Source organism: Antedon mediterranea, chromosome 10 (assembly GCF_964355755.1).
Source record: "Antedon mediterranea chromosome 10, ecAntMedi1.1, whole genome shotgun sequence".
Taxonomy (NCBI): Eukaryota; Metazoa; Echinodermata; class Crinoidea; order Comatulida; family Antedonidae; genus Antedon; species Antedon mediterranea.
Window position 1 is genome coordinate 13,202,684 of NC_092679.1, and position 17,036 is coordinate 13,219,719.

Below are 17,036 nucleotides of genomic sequence, written 5' to 3' on the forward strand. Positions count from 1 at the left end.
GTGCACAACACACCATGTGACGTGCAGCTAACTGTGTGACACATGATGCAAATCTGCATGTCTTAAATAGACTAAATAACATAAAGTAATCTTAAAGTTCACGTCATAACTTCTACAATCATTCTACTATCAGTAAACGTAATGATAATAATCAGTAAATAACAATTTAAATAAACAATGTAAACAAACAAACTGAGGGCATAAAGGTGGGCTCCACAGAACAGCGACATCCATGACAACCTGCTCCGGCCATGCCACTCCAACCCTCCATGCTCTAGGCGGCAGGCGGCGAGTCTAAACGACCTCGCCATCTAAATAATGCCAATCTGCCTAAGCAAGAAGGAGTCACGAATATTAAATGTATCATAACTAAAGCTAAAAACATCTATAACAAAGCATTACCGGTTCCGGTATCGTAGCTCAAATTCAACATAACAACTTTGTTGATTATTATGTCCTCTAAACAAACAATTAATTATCACGTTCTCATATCTGTCCAAAAGGACCCGCACGATGGCGCTATACAAATTAACCTACTGATTAGAAATCAGTACAGGCCTCCCATAAATTGACTACAATTTCTAACAAACAAATTAAACAATGGTATAATTATCAATGATAAACAAAGTAAGATTCAAACAATTACTAAATTATATAATTTCTACAAATGCAGTGTTAGATTACTGATCTTTAGGAACCAACAACACAATCTTGGTTACTGGCCTATCCAATGTTGTTATTCTTCGTCCAACGAAGACAGTGACGCTTCTCACTAAACCATCATCACTCGGCTTGGTATTGGTAACTCGAGCAAGCTCCCAATGATTTCTCGGGACACCTTCTTCATACAAAAGTACAATATCTCCAATGCTTATGTTTCTTTTCTTCTTAGTCCACTTCTGTCTTTGCTGTAAATTGATAATATATTCTTTTCGCCATCTACTCCAAAAAGTATCCGCCAGATGCTGGACTCTTCTCCAGAGCTTCCGGCTAAACTTCCCATCCCTTTTGAAGTTTTCTGGCGGAGCATACACCGCACTGCTTTTCATCGTTAACAAGTGAAATGGTGTCAACGGTTCTAAAGATGCATCGTTAGTAGCACATAAAGGTCTGCTATTAATTATTGCTTCTGCTTCTGTCATAAATGTGCTCAGCATGTCATCATTCAATATCGCCTTATGCTGAAGCATTAAGCTATCAAAAATGTTTCTGGTTGTTCTGATCATACGCTCCCAAGCTCCTCCGTGATGGCTTGCAGTGGGTGTGTTAAATTTCCAATCACAATTTAACCTTAGCATATTTATGCGAATTGCCTCTTGATCCATCTCCTTTACTGCTTCCTTCAGCTCTCTTGTGGCACCAATAAAATTGGTTCCTTGGTCGGACCTCATTTGTCTGACGGGTCCTCTCCTACATAAAAATCGCCGAAAGGCATTCATAAAGGAATCTGTCGAAAACGAGCTGGCTATCTCCAGGTGCACACTTCGAGACACCAAACATGTAAATAGCACACCATAGCGCTTAAGTTCCTTTCTACCATTTTTTACAATGATCGGCCCAAAGAAGTCTACGCCACAGTAACTAAAGGCTCTTTCGACTGGTAGATCTGCCATACGCTGGAGTTCTGTAGGTCGTCTAAGTCGACGACATACCGTGCAGTCGTGAATATATCTCGAGACAGATGCCACGCCACCTATCATCCAGAACCCAGCAGCTCGCACCGCATTAAGAGTAATCCCTCTACCTTGGTGGTACACTTGATTATGGTAATGACTGACTATTAATCGGGTTAAATCACTTTTTGCAGGGATGATTACTGGATGTTTAATTTCTTCTGGTAGATTAGTTTTCTTTAAACGACCTCCTACACGCAGCAATCCATCGTTGTCTACGACTGGGTCTAACTTCACCAGCGCATTCAAATCCTTCCATTCATTGTATTGCACAGCTTTAATTATCAATTTTTCACTTCTAGTTAGGTCTTCTACCGTAACTTCTCCGGATCGCTTCCATCCTCTTAATTTATAAATAAAGATTAAACACCTTGCAAGTATTTGTCGTACCTTGTGCCAACTGGAAGTTCTTCTTAACATGTCTGGGATCAGTTCAGTTTTCACTTGTGTTGCAAACACCTTAGCTTGCCTTACTTCCACATCGTCATCTTTTATTTCAATATGTAACTGGTTGATTGTATATTTTTCACGGTTTAAGAAAGCTGGTCCATGCCACCACCTCTCGCAATCTCTCAATTTCTCAGCATCCATTCCACGTGATGCAATATCAGCGGGATTATCCTCACTGCTTACGTAGTGCCACTGACCACTAGTGCTCGCATCGTGAATTTGTTGCACCCTATTAGCTACAAAGGTGTTAAACCTTTTCGCTTCATTATTAATATATCCAATGACTACTTGGCTGTCAGTCCAGAAATACTCAGTGACGTTCGGATACTCTATCTCTTCTTTCAGCATGGATGCAACCTTAACCGATACCACTGCAGCTGCCAGTTTCAACCTTGGTATAGTTATCATTCTCTTAGGAGCTACACGGCATTTGCTAATTAAGAGTGATGTCTTCACTTTACCTTCTTTATCAACAAGTCGTAAGTATGAACACTGACCGTATCCTTTCTCGCTCGCATCACTAAAATGGTGTAGCTCGGTGGATACAATTTCTGAATTTCTATTGCTTATTGGCTTATAACATCTTTCAATACTGACGTCTTTCAAGTACACCAATTGCTTTTTCCATTCTTCCCATGATCTAAGGGTTTCTTCACCAACCGGATGATCCCATTCAGCACCACCAGCACAAATCTCCTGCAATATGCGTTTACCCAACAGAACGTAAGGACCAACAAACCCAAGAGGGTCAAATATAGCACTCACCGTAGACAGAATACCTCTTCTAGTTGATGGCTTATTTCTCAAATTGGCTTCAAATGTAAAGGTATCTTCCACTGCATTCCACAATATACCCAACGTCCGCTCTGTAGGAAGATCACTCAAGTCCAACTGGTTTACTTTGGAAGCAATTGACGTGGCGGGTAAGGACTTCAATACCTCTGGAGAATTAGAGAGAAATTTGTGCAACCTAAAGCCGCCTCTGCTAAGCATATCCACAGTTCTCTTTATCAAACTGATAGCAGCATCGATCGTTGGAACAGCCTTTAAGCCATCATCCACGTAGAATCCTCTGCGGACGAATTCAGCAGCATCAGTCCCATACTCGTTTTCATACAAATCTGCTACTTTTTTAAATCCATAGTTGGCACAGCCAGGAGATGAAGCCGCTCCAAAAACGTGAACGAGCATTCGGTAATCAGTGGGCTCTTCATTTAAATTACCATGTTGCCACCACAAGAACCTCAAAAAGTTTCGATGCTCCGGCGCCACTAAGACCTGATGGAACATTCCTTCAACATCGCCAACGACTGCTATGCGATCTTGTCTGAACCTTAGCATCACACCCACTAGATTGTTAGTTAAATTTGGACCAGTGAGTAACATATCGTTTAGGGATATACCTTGGTAGCGTGATGCACAGTCCATAACTACCCTCAATTTTTCTGGCTTTTTAGGGTGAAATATTCCATGATGTGGAATATACCATACGTTTTCACACCCACACACAAGTTCTTCTGTAGGTACCTTTTCTGCCTGACCTTTGTCTATGATACTAGTCATAAACTCTTTATATTTTGCAGCGAATGATGGCTGTTTTATCATTTTGTGTCTCAGCTGAATTAACCTCTTACCAACAGCTACTTTGTTGTTAGGCAACTTGGGAATTTCCAATTTAAATGGTAATGGCAGTTGGATATGTCCATTTTCTGTTCTGCATCCTTTTTGCATAGCGTTCAAGAATTTTGTGTCCTCGACTGATATCATTTTTCAATTTATACGATCATCCAAGAAATCTCTTTCCAGCACCTTTATTACTTCTTTAGTAGTTGTTTTGAAGGAGAATTGCTTCATATTGTTGGTGGGTTCTCCCTTCCGTGCCTTAATGACACCTACCACACCCCATCCTAATAAGGTCTTAATCGCATACGGATCTTCGTCATGATTACCTTGTACCACTTCCCTTGGCATCAGTGCACTAGAACAATTGTGGCCTATTATTAGACCAACTTCAATATCAAGAAGTGGACTTAAGTCATTTTTTATTTTCTGTAGATGTTGCCAACCATTCACTGAGTTTGGAGTAGGAATCTGGTGTCTTGATACAGGTATGGAATCCCGAGTATAGGCTGCTGGTAAACTTATAGTTTTCCCTTCTTTAAGTCCTCTCACCTTCAAACCATTTATCTTCTCCGAAGTAACACATCCCTTTGTAAGTACTGTTGATATTTCCAGTTGTATGCGGACACCCTTGGTTTTTAATTCTTGTGCAAGTTTTGCTGAGATAAAACAGGAGTCTGACTGCTCATCAAGAAGGGCGTATGTTATGCTTTCCTGTTTTTCATATTCAATCCACACAGGCACTATTGAAGAGCAACACTGTTCATTGTCACATGTATTGCTGCACAAATTGTTTGAAGATACTACAGGTGGTTTAGCTGCACTGTTTGAAGATACTACAGGTGGTTCAGCTGCACTGTTTGAAGATACTACAGGTGGTTCAGCAGTACTGTTTGAAAATCTATGCATGATAGTGGGGTGCTCGCCTTTACATATATCACAAATCCTTCGGCACTTACATTCTCTCCATATGTGCCCTTTTTTCAAGCAACCTCTACATAATCCTTTCCTTCTTATTAACTCTTCTCGCTGTTTCAGTTCTAAACCCTTAAATTTATCACATCCTTCCACTGTGTGATTTCCGTCACAACAAAAACACCTTTTCTGCTTGGACTGAGTACTATAAGCTCTTGCGGAATCACCAGATTTATTTCCCTTTTGGCTATCACGGCTTTTTGATGCAGATGTAATCTGAAATGACGGGTCGTTACGTACCTTGGCCTCTTTTGCAACAAACTCTACAAAAACATTGAATGGCGGGAACGACACACATCTTTATCGGCTTTATACCTTGCTCCGGTTGTACGCCACCGGTCTTGTAGTTGGTATGATAGTTTTTCTGTCACCATATTGACACCCCTTGCGGTATCAAAGCAGGCCAATCCTGGTAGTCTTTTATCTGATTTCGCTACTTCAATTTCCCTTAACAGGTCTGACATTTCCTTCAGCTGATGGTCATCTTTGATCCTCGGGAAGGTTTCTAATTTCTTTAATAGAACACTCTCAATCAACTCTGGGGCACCATACTCTTCATTCAAGCGTTTCCACATGTCCTTTAGGCCATTTTCAGGGTTGTCTAGATGAACCGCCCTTAACCTCATTACTATTTTCCTCGATTCAGGACCTAGCCATTTAATCATCAAATCACACTCTTCTCGTGCACTCAAGGATAGCTCTTTGACAATTGCCTTAAACGTACCCATCCATGATCTGTAATTTAATGGACTGTCATCAAATTTAATCAAACCATTGCTGATCAAATCTTTCTTCATTAGGAATTTCGCAATTGCATTGCTGCTTACGTTTCGGTCATCATCCTCCCTGTTGCTGGTAGTAGTATCCACCACTGATGTCTCCCTTGCCTTGATATCTGCTAAATATTTTTTCCCTATTTGCAGACCTTGTGTGAACTCTAATAACACAATTTCAATATACGTTTCTGCTTCTTCTAATTCAGGTTCAGTGTCAAGTATTGCAACGAGTGCATCATGAACTTGTTCTACTCCATTAGACGCATTTAGCAGTCTTTCAAGAGCATTCTCTACTACTTCCTTCTCATTTTCTTCAGCTGTCGCTGCTTTTAATACATTTAAGGCTCTAGTGAATGCTCCCCTTTTTACTCTTCTGGAGTGTTTCAGCTTGTCCTTTTGATCAGATGTGCTAGCGGGCATCTTGCTTCACTTTCAGGATTGGTTGAAATACCTCCGTAATTTACTGTAAGTACACGTACTTAAGAATGAAACGCTACCGACGAATTTACTGGCTCATTTATGCTGTATTACAGCCTTTATTTCTTCATTTATCTCTAACCTCTAATCTCTAGCCTCTAGCCTCTAGCCTCTAGCCTCTAGCCGTAAATTACTGAAAACAAACAAGTATAGCAATCAGCAAATTCAACCTCAAACTGAGGTAAATACAACATTAAATCTTAGGAAGAGAACAATGACGTATCTCAACCATACATTATATGACGTAATCTATGCTTCGTCAAGCGGAACGACCGCTCAGATGTGCACAACACACCATGTGACGTGTAGCTAACTGTGTGATACATGATGCAAATCTGCATGTCTTAAATAGACTAAATAACATAAAGTAATCTTAAAGTTCAAGTCATAACTACAATCATTCTACTATCAGTAAACGTAATGATAATAATCAGTAAATAACAATTTAAATAAACAATGTAAACAAACAAACTGAGGGCATAAATGTGGGCTCTACAGAACAGCGACATCCATGACAACCTGCTCCGGCCATGCCACTCCAACCCTCCATGCTCTAGGCGGCGAGTCTAAACGACCTCGCCATCTAAATAATGCCAATCTGCCTAAGCAAGAAGGAGTCACGAATATTAAATGTATCATAACTAAAGCTAAAAACATCTATAACAAAGCATTACCGGTTCCGGTATCGTAGCTCAAATTCAACATAACAACTTTGTTGATTATTATGTCCTCTAAACAAACAATTAATTATCACGTTCTCATATCTGTCCAAAAGGACCCGCACGATGGCGCTATACAAATTAACCTACTGATTAGAAATCAGTACATGGGCGATAACTAAATAGGTACATTACCAGCCAATGCATTTGCTGATTTGACAGCATTGACATTTTTGTAAGTATTACTTAAGTTAACTTTTAAAGATCAACGATAATAGCGTCGAGAAAACAGTGCTTAATTAACCATGCAGGGACGTACCACGTGACTTTACTGTTTCAAAAAACTAAACAAAAAATACTAACATAACATGCCATTTTGTAGGTAATTAATTAGGCATAACAATACCGAAACAGTCATAAATATCGTTCAAATAATAACACATAGATACATTAAAAAAACACTAAAAAATAACTGTTTTTCTGTGATTTCGTGTCGTTCAGCGGAATTAATATAATGAAATAAGTAATTTTTTTGTAGTAATTTGTATTTTGTAGTAAATATTTATCACATTAATGTAATGTATAATTGTATTCTACGTTTGTATTCTTTCTTTAAAGGGATTTGAGCTATAACCAAATAGTTACATTACAGTGCATTTGCTGATTTGACAGCATTGAAAAAACTCTGAGAATATTACTTAAGTTACGATCAATGATGATAGCGTCGTCGAATAACGTCGGCTATAAAACAGGCTCAAGACAGGGGTGCTTAGTTAACCATGCAGTGCCGTGTTACAACCGTTAATGTAGAAAACGCCAGCTAATGTCGAAACAACCGTTAATGTAGAACAACCAACCGCTTATGTAGTAAAACCTCCAGCTTATGTAGAAACACCAACAGCTTATGTAGTAAATAAAAATCAACACCAGCTAATGTAGAAACAGTCAACAGCTTATGTAGTAACGAAAATTGCCTCCCAGCTTATGTAGTTACTATCGCCAGCTAATGTAGAAAATGTTATATATTTTACAAAAATGTCTCATTCATGTGCAAATGCATCGATCTTTACTTAGCTATCAGTCTTTCCACCTCTCGTAAGCAACCAACTTTCTAAAACGACCACACATCGTAAGCAACCATCTCTGTTAAGGGACCGCTTCTCATAATCGACCACGTCTCGTAAGGGATCACCTCCTCTCATAAGGGACCACTTCTCATAATCGACCACCTCTCGTAAACGACCACCTTTCTTAAGGACCACACCTCTCATAAGTGACCACCTCTTTTATGTGACCACGACCTCTTTCTCTCTATTAAAGGACCGCTTCTCATAATCGTCAGTGACGACTCTTTTAAAGGACCACCTCTCTTAACGACCCCACCTCTCGTAAGTGAAGACCTATTTTAAAGGACCACCACCTCTATTAATGGACTGCTTCTCATAATCGACCATCTCCCATCACAATGACCTCTCGAAAATGACCACCTCTATTGAACGACCACTGTCTCTGTTAAGGGACCGCTTCTCATCATTGAAGATTTAATAGAGATAAAGAGGTCGTGGTCCCTTAAAAGAAGTGGTCACTTACGAGAGGTGTGGTCGTTAAAAGAGGTGGTCGCTTACGAGAGGTGGTCGATTATGAAAAGCGGTTCCTTATGAGAGGCGGTGATCACTTACGAGAGGTGGTCGATTATAAGAAGTGGTCCCTTGATAGAAACGGTGGACGTTCAATAGAGGTGGTCACTTACCAGAGGTCGTTGTGACGGGAGATAGTCGATTATGAGAAGCGGTCCGTTAATAGGGAGAAAGAGGTCGTGGTCCCTTAAAAGAAGTGGTCATTTACGAGAGGTGTGGTCGCTTACGAAAGGTGGTCGATTATGAGAAGCGGTCCCTTATGAGAGGAGGTAATCCCTTACGAGACGTGGTCGATTATGATAAGCGGTCCCTTAACAGAGATGTGTGGTCATTTTAGAAAGTTGGTTACTTACGAGAGGTGGAAAGACTGATAGCTAAGTAAAGATCGATGCATTTGCACATGAATTAGACATTTTTGTAAAATATATAACATTTTCTACATTAGCTGGCGATAGTAACTACATAAGCTGGGAGGCAATTTTCGTTACTACATAAGCGTTTGACTGTTTCTACATTAGCTGGTGTTGATTTTTATTTACTACATAAGCTGTTGGTGTTTCTACATAAGCTGGAGGTTTTACTACATAAGCGGTGGATTGTTCTACATTAACGGTTGTTTCGACATTAGCTGGCGTTTTCTACATTAGCGGTTGTAACATGCCGTACCACTTTACTGGACACAAAATAGCCAAACGGGTGAGATTGCTCTCTATAGTATTAATAGACTAGCCTATCAAAACGCCTCAAACAAGCGGATGGATTTGAACAAATTGGGTTTTTAAAACTACTCGTGTATCAAAACACCTGACATTAAAATGGATATGAAAGGGTTCCTAGCAATATCATTTTATTGGCTCAACGTGTAGATAAATCAGTTTTAAGCTTGCCATAGTCATACTTAATGTTTTGGAGGACGACAACGCCCTCAAAACGCCCCTGAGAAACCTGTGAAAAACTTTTTGTGACGTCACTAAAAGTTATTTTTGTATTACAGAGATAGGAATTTAGCAGTAAATCATTGATTGATGCAAAAGCATGGTAGTAATTACTTATCGCTTTGATAGTTTTATTCTTGGATAAGTATGTTAGCCTAATCGAATAAAATTAATTCATATTATCAACCATGTTTTTTTTTTAAACGGATTTTAATTTCGTTTTTCAAGGCCACCTTTTACGAAATTCATAGCCAAATGCCTATCTTGCTGGGTACACGGAGTTATTTTGCGCATGCGTGAGAATCACAGAGTCGACCACCTTGGCCTCTCTCTCGACCCTCCTCCTCTCGCGAGCGATGTTTATTTTGCTATTTATTATACACGTATTATTGAAACATTCATTTTATTATTACTTCGTTGTAATTAACTGAAATTGATGGAAATTCGTCCACATCGTCTTGTTAACACGGATGTTAACATCGTTTTGAAGAAACGGTTGGACGAGTAAATGGTGTTTGACAATGCCATGGCCTGGAGCTAGCTAGGCCTAGCTAGGCTAGGCCTAGGCCTTTTTAGTAGTGATGACTGCTGGATACGGTGTTTAGTCGCCCGGCCGCGATTTTTTTTTTCGTACATAAGTTGGGGACCCCCTCATGAAACGTCACAAAATAAACATGAATAATTCATCAGTTAAATTTTCTTGTTCCGTGTGCACCCAAGCGTATAGCAACAAGAAGTGATTTTGTTATGCGCGATTTGAACGATTTGCGCAATTTGAAATTGCGAAAAAAAATCCTTGCGCAATTTGAAATTGCGCAAACAATTCTTGCGCAATTTATAATTGCGCAATCAACTTGCGCAATTTCAAATTGCGCAAGAAATCTTTGCGCAATTTTAAATTGCGCTGCACAATTTGTAAATTGCGCAAGATAGTTCTTGCGCAATATGACACCTTTGCGCAATTTGAAAACGAACTGTAAATTTTCCCATACATGGCTATAGGCTAGGCCTAGGCAAAGGAGTTTAAAATTTAGTATTTTATTATATAAATAAGACCATTTCAATGAAGATAATGTTTAATACTCACTTTTTAAATTTTTAATATTAGTTTAAGCTAGGCCATGTAACCTAGTCAGTATCAGTAGTCCAGACCCTAGCTAGGCTAGAGTAGTATAGCCGGCCGCCCGCGCCGCGCCCGCCTGGTGGAACACCACCGCTTCGTTTTCCTTCGTCGGTTCTTCGACGGTATGCTAACTTATAACAATATTTGCACTACTAAAATAAGGAAATGCGATATTTATCTTTAATTTTGAATCATTCTTAGAAATTACTATAAAAATATGGGTGTACATGATTTCACAATCTGTCGAAAAACCTTGCGCAATTTGCAGATTACTTGCGCAATTTAATACGTTGCTTGCGCAATTTGAAACACATGTTTCAATTCAAATTGCGCAAGGATTTTTTTTGCGCAATTTCAAATTGCGCAAATCGTTCAAATCGCGCATAACAATTACACAACTGCAATACGATACTTTTACAGTAGGCCTAGGATTCTAAGTCAATTCACGTGATTGCCTTCGCGCACTCTTCTTCACACACACACACACACACCACTATGCAAAATGTGTCGAGTCGAGGCTAATCGACTGCTAGGCAAGATATTACACTAAGTAGTAATTCATTGGACATAGCCCAAAGAAAGCTTAGACCCACAAGAATAAAGAATGTGTATAATTTGTGTACTGTATTTTTTTAATTCTGCTATTTTATTATCAAACAATATGCATGTAATCAAAGGAACTGCGCGTATATGAACACATGAGATGGGAAGGTTAGACCCACGAGAATAAAAAATGTATTTTGGTGTAATGTTTATTGTTTAATTTTGCTGACTCTAACACACACACGTCACACACACCAACACAGCTACTACTAGAATAGACATGGGTTTAGAGAATAGTAATTAGGCCTAATAGTATCAATAGAAACTATAATTTTAACACGTAATTCTTTAGTAATAAATTATATTAAACACACCATAAACTAAAGGCTGATTATTTCGACAATCCACACAAAACGCCGCTATTCTATTATGAAATCGCACGCGGCAACCACAGTGGAGATAGGCCTGGAATCGTACCGCACTTGTGTAAACTACTGTAATCACTTCTTGTTGCTATACGCTTGGGTGCACACGGAACAAGAAAATTTAACTGATGAATTATTCATGTTTATTTTGTGACGTTTCATGAGGGGGTCCCCAACTTATGTACGAAAAAAAAAATCGCCGCCCGGCCAGAGGTGAGCTGAGAGCGTATGCTCCTTGTTGATGTATCGTTGAGGGTGTTAATGGTAGGCACAATTGTGTAACTGTATTATGTATATACACATTAATTATTTATAAGTATGTTTATTGATATTGTTGTGTGCTGTAGTGTCTTGACTAACGCATTATTAAAATATTTTTTTGTTATTACATGCCGCCCTAGGCTTGGCAACACTGAATACTAAATATTAGGATTCCCAATAAAATTAATAGAGGTGGATTTTCTCTATGTAATAATAAAGGTTATAACCGGCCGGGCCTAGTTAGGGGTATTTGAGCTTGTATCATATATTATTAATGCAGTAAATAAACAATTCATTTGTATTTTTACCTACCAACAGGTCTATAATTGGAGTGCAACTATGATAATTGATGGACGGGATAAGCAAATGTATTTATTGATTGGAATGGAAGCGCAAATGTTAGAGTCAAATTATAATATTAAGGTAACAGATACTGAGCATTGCTATTTTAAACTGTTGATCAAACCTACATAATACATTATACTAAATTATTATTTTGTTTTGAGGGCAGATAAACATGTGCTTATTCATTTTCCTTTTTTCAGGTGAATAGAAAGATGCCCAGCGTACTTTATAATAGATGCTACTTGGATCATGCTTGCACGATACATTTATGCAGTATACTGAGACACCAAGTATAGAATGAGCGCAGACAATTAAAATTACAGAACTAAATATTTATGAAGAATAGTAAAATATGCATAATAGAATTCTTTAGACGTGAGTGCTAGGGTTACAGTCACACTGTAACTATGTATGTAGGTAATGTACTACCAGACAGTACACTAGTAGCAGTGCATCATATAGTGTTTTTTTTAACCATCTAAATGGGTCTGGGTATATAAACAAATAAACCACTACTGTACTTCTTTTTTTATTTATTTAGCCAAATAATATGTACAATAGACATTTATGAAAGAATCCATCTCTTGAATATGATGGAGCTGCCTGGTGTTGATAGAATTAAAATGTATCACTCAGGTCTCAAAAGTAATTTGTGTCCCGTTTGAAAAATCCTGCTTGTTCCAAACTCATTATGATACATTTGTTCAATAAAATTCATTCCACACACTATTTCTGTTATATAATTTGTTGATGTTTACAATTTTATTACTAGTACTATTACAGTTCTTCAAAGTCATCTCATGTACTGTTGATTCCATAAATCTGCAAAGATAAGACCAATAAATGGATGGAAGTGTACTATTATTTTTATTCAATCCTACCTAGGCCTAGGCCCTATAGTATTATATTTTATGACTTGGTAACAAACAGAAAGAGGTTATTATTTAATTACAGTTACTAACTAAACTATAATAATCCTCTCTGCCTCACCTCTGCTCTACTTTAATTATTAGTATTATTATATTACTATATTATTATTAGTCAATAACAAAAGTCAGAGCCAAAAACAAGTTCAACACAAGCTTACCTTTTTTTATTTACGTCGCCTTTTACATACGTCTACGCCCGCGCCTTGTCCACTTCCTGGAGGTTCGTCGGTGGACCGACTCTCTTGTTTGTACTGTACTACAGTCTGTAGGCCATGGAGTAACTCCATGTGTAGGCCTGGCCTAGCCTAGTAGTATAGTACTAGCGAATTTAGAAGAAACTATAGTCTACTAGACCTAGCCTAATTTGTAGTTTGCGTGAGTGGTTTAGTGTGAGATGTACAAATACACCCTTTCTTCTTTTCACGTACAATCTTTGCAGACATAACTTTTTATTGATTTGTGAAATATCGATATTTTCTACGACTGCAGCAACAGGGAGCTTGCAACACGTGAGTCTCGTGTAGGATGGGTTTGTTTATTTTGTTTACACCACACAGTCCGCGAACGAGACAAGGTGGTGATTGGACTGTATTAAAATTCATTAACCAATCACAAAACGACTGCTGCCGTGGCTACAACCCCGGGTGTTTCAAACTCTAAATTTGACGATCTCGTACGTGCGTATAGAACGTTCATAAAAATTAAGATGGCGTGCCAGTTGGTCGGCCATTTTGCGGACGTTTTATACCAAAATTTAATTTGTTTATTTCTCAAGTTCTACTAGGTATTTGAATATAATTTTGTGTGTGCTGTTTATTAACATTAAAAGGATTCATACAAAGTCATTTTTGTGAAATTTTAAAATCCTTTCATATCCATTTTAAGGCAAATTATGTTTTCAGATTACAAATTATAACTTTCCCACTCGTACACAAATACAGTTTTTGGAAAAGTAGTTGAGACTCAGTACCAGCCACAAATTGTCCCCTATCCTTTCCATAGAAAGCCTGATTGGTGTACCAGGTTAAAAGTTATAGACGTTTTTGTTTTCAGGATAATAAAATGTTACGGACATGTCTACTTTAACCAGGGAAGAGTTAAATTACAATTTAAATTGTAATTTAACTCTTTCCTTTAACATAGCACGATGTTGGGATCATCCAGGGAAGAGTTAAATTACAATTGTAATCTAACTCTTTCCTGGATCATCTTACTTTAGAATTTGAATGCCGACTATGTTTCAAAAATAAAAAATAAAAATAACATGACATTGTAGGTAATTAATTAGGCATAAAAATACAGTTATAACATTAAATAATAATATAGATACATTAGATAAAACTTCATGAAATATTTTTTTCTTTTGTTTATGTATATTTTTGTCAAATTTGAAGAATTTCCACGTAGTGTCAGGATTTTTTCTAAGGACCAAATTAATCCACTCCCAAAGACTTGTAATAAGATTTTGTTTATGTAGAGCATCTTGTGTATATGTTTGTCTTGTGAGCCTCTGAGGGTCCCTAATGATCAGCAATAGCTGGATGGATCACCCTCATTAAATAAGGTTAAAAAAAAAAAAACAAAAAACAAAACAACGAACTGTGACATGATTGAAATAATTCTAAAAGTGTATACTATTACTACTATCACTATTATAGGAACATTCCGACTGTTTTGTTGTTGTTTTTTTTTTTTGCTATACGTCATATTACATGGAACTATTACATGGCTATTTAATTCAACGTTGAAGCAGAAAGACAAAACAAGCATATACACGAGATCCTCTACATAAACAAAGTCATATTACAAGTTTTTGGTAGTGGAATTGTTTATTGTCATTAGAAAAACACTGACATGACGACTTAACCCCAGGACACTAGGATTGGTAGCTGAGCATCATAACCACCAAACCACAACTCTACAGTTGGTCCACGACCGACGACACATCGATTGACCTGACCTAGTTTGGTCATCGGTCATCGGAAATAAAAAACATCCTATTGATTAAATATGGGTTCGTTAAATAAAAGTTTAGTTTAGTGTGTGTTTTATAAAACAAATAAAAAACATTCTTGTGTATATTATGTATGGTAATGATTTGAAGTATGAAAACTATCATTTCGTAATTTTTTTTTTTTTTTGTAATCATATAAGTTTAGTGAGTTCTATAAATTATTAAAATTGAAATTGAAATAAATCATCATTGTTATTTGGGAGTTTTAAATTGTTTATAATTTAAAGTACTAGAGGGTGAGCTCGCTTCGCTCGCTCCCCCTCTAGGAAGTGTAGACGATGGTTCTCGGAATGATAATGTTCTCCTTATACATTTTCTGTCGGTTACCATAATTGAAAATGCTTGACATTCGTAAAACTAAACTACTTTGTTTCACAGTGTTTTAGATGATTAATAACATTTTAAAGTATAGTTTTTATTGTTTGGTAGGGCCCTTTGGGGAGGCGGAGGTCATTTGAGGGAGGTGCTTATTCGAGGGATATATGTTAAATTTTTTAGTTCTAATAATATGGTAACATTTATAATCAAATGAAATCCTCTCATAGATAATTATGAAAAGTGGTAAAAAAGAATAACAAATGCTTGGTAAATTGCAGATAACAGTGCGGTGAATTCTACTACAAATAGTATAATTGTGTTATTATAAATATGTGGATGGACGTTTATTAGATAGTTGGGTTGTGGGGGGGGGGGTGTTATTATTCAAAATGATGTTTTATTGGAGAGGCGTTTATTCAAATGAATACCATCCTAATAATTATTAATACATTATTTAATTTAATCATCTTTTGAAACTAACTGCCGTGACAGAGTGGGCCCAAGAAAGAAGACATTACGGCTTGCAACATGGGCAGACATCTCGGTCCTAACGGGACACAGGAAGATAGCCTACAGTTATTCCTGCAAGCTTACTCAATAAAACTCAGCTATCGGGATTTCACTCGAAAAATGTCTTATCAAATCTCCCTATGTAATTTTATAATACTATTCCCCACAATATATTCTGATTCTTTATGGCGTATATTTAATTTGATCTTTATTAATTTGCAGTATAATTCCTATTATTTAACTACTGTACCTTCACACACGTGTGGTATGTTTTAAAATAAACAAAAAACTATGGAACGCCGTTTACGCAACATTTCGATGATATGAATTTTATGACGCGATATGTGAATGAAATGCATCGATATGAATTGAATGGCGTGATATATGAATGAAATGTTTTGAATTGAATGCTTTGAATTGAATGTTTTGAATGAAATGTTTTGAATGAAATGTTTTGAATTGAATGTTTTGAATAAAATGTTTTGAATGAAATGTTTTGAATGAAATGTTTTGAATGAAATGTTTTGAATGAAATGTTTGAATTGAATTGAAAAGTCAAACTATTGGCGGCGTATGTCATTCCCGCTCGCGATTTTTTTTCAACCTCTTAAATAGGCCTAAGCATGGGTACCCTCATCTCCTTTCAACGCTGTCATCAATATGAATCCTTTACAGAGACTCCCTAACAGACCTGAAACATTGGAATACATATTTCCGAACCCAGGTCTGTTAGGATTCTCTGTAAAGGCAGCGTGGAAGAAAGGAGATGAGGGTACCCAGGCTTAGGCCTAAGAGGTTGAGAAAATAATCGCGAGCGAAAATGACATACGCCACCAATAGTTTGACTTTTCAATTCAATTCAAACATTTCATTCAAAACATTTCATTCAAAACATTTCATTTAAAACATTTCATTCAAAACATTTCATTCAAAACATTTCATTCAAAACATTTCATTCAAAACATTTCATTCAAAACATTTCATTCAAAATATTCAATTCAAAGCATTCAATTCAAAACATTTCATTCATATATCGCACCATTTAATTCATATCGATGCATTTCATTCACATATCGCGTCATAAAATTCATATCATCGAAATGTTGCGTAAACGGCGTTCCATAAAAAACTGAAATGGCTATGATTAATGGCCAATTTTTTTTTCGTCTTCCAAAGAGACACTGTATTGATTGATGGAAAGTGCCTGTTTTCAGTCACCTTTAGGGTCAAATCTATTATTTTAACTGCTCCCTGGTGTATCGCTCGCTCCCCTCTAGGAAGTGTAGACGATGGTTCTCGGAATGATAATGTTCTCCTTACATTTTCTGTCGGTTACCATTATTGAAAATGCTTGACATTCGTAAAA

The 17,036-nt window shown here is 37.2% G+C and overlaps 2 protein-coding genes across 2 annotated transcripts; both read right to left on the reverse strand.

Annotated features, from left to right (window-relative positions):
- Window positions 1-680: 680 nt before the first annotated feature.
- Window positions 681-3,890, reverse strand: LOC140061250 (uncharacterized). Its single transcript, XM_072107757.1, has one exon. The coding sequence runs from the start codon at window positions 3,888-3,890 to the stop codon at window positions 681-683; it is 3,210 nt and encodes a 1,069-aa protein (XP_071963858.1).
- Window positions 3,891-4,981: 1,091 nt separating this feature from the next.
- LOC140061251 (uncharacterized) lies at window positions 4,982-6,792 on the reverse strand. The gene is made up of 2 exons (XM_072107758.1): window positions 6,646-6,792; window positions 4,982-6,104 (listed from the first exon to the last, which is right to left on the reverse strand). Exon 2 carries the CDS (start codon window positions 5,912-5,914, stop codon window positions 4,982-4,984), a length of 933 nt encoding a protein of 310 aa, XP_071963859.1. The 5' UTR covers window positions 5,915-6,104; window positions 6,646-6,792.
- Window positions 6,793-17,036: the final 10,244 nt, after the last annotated feature.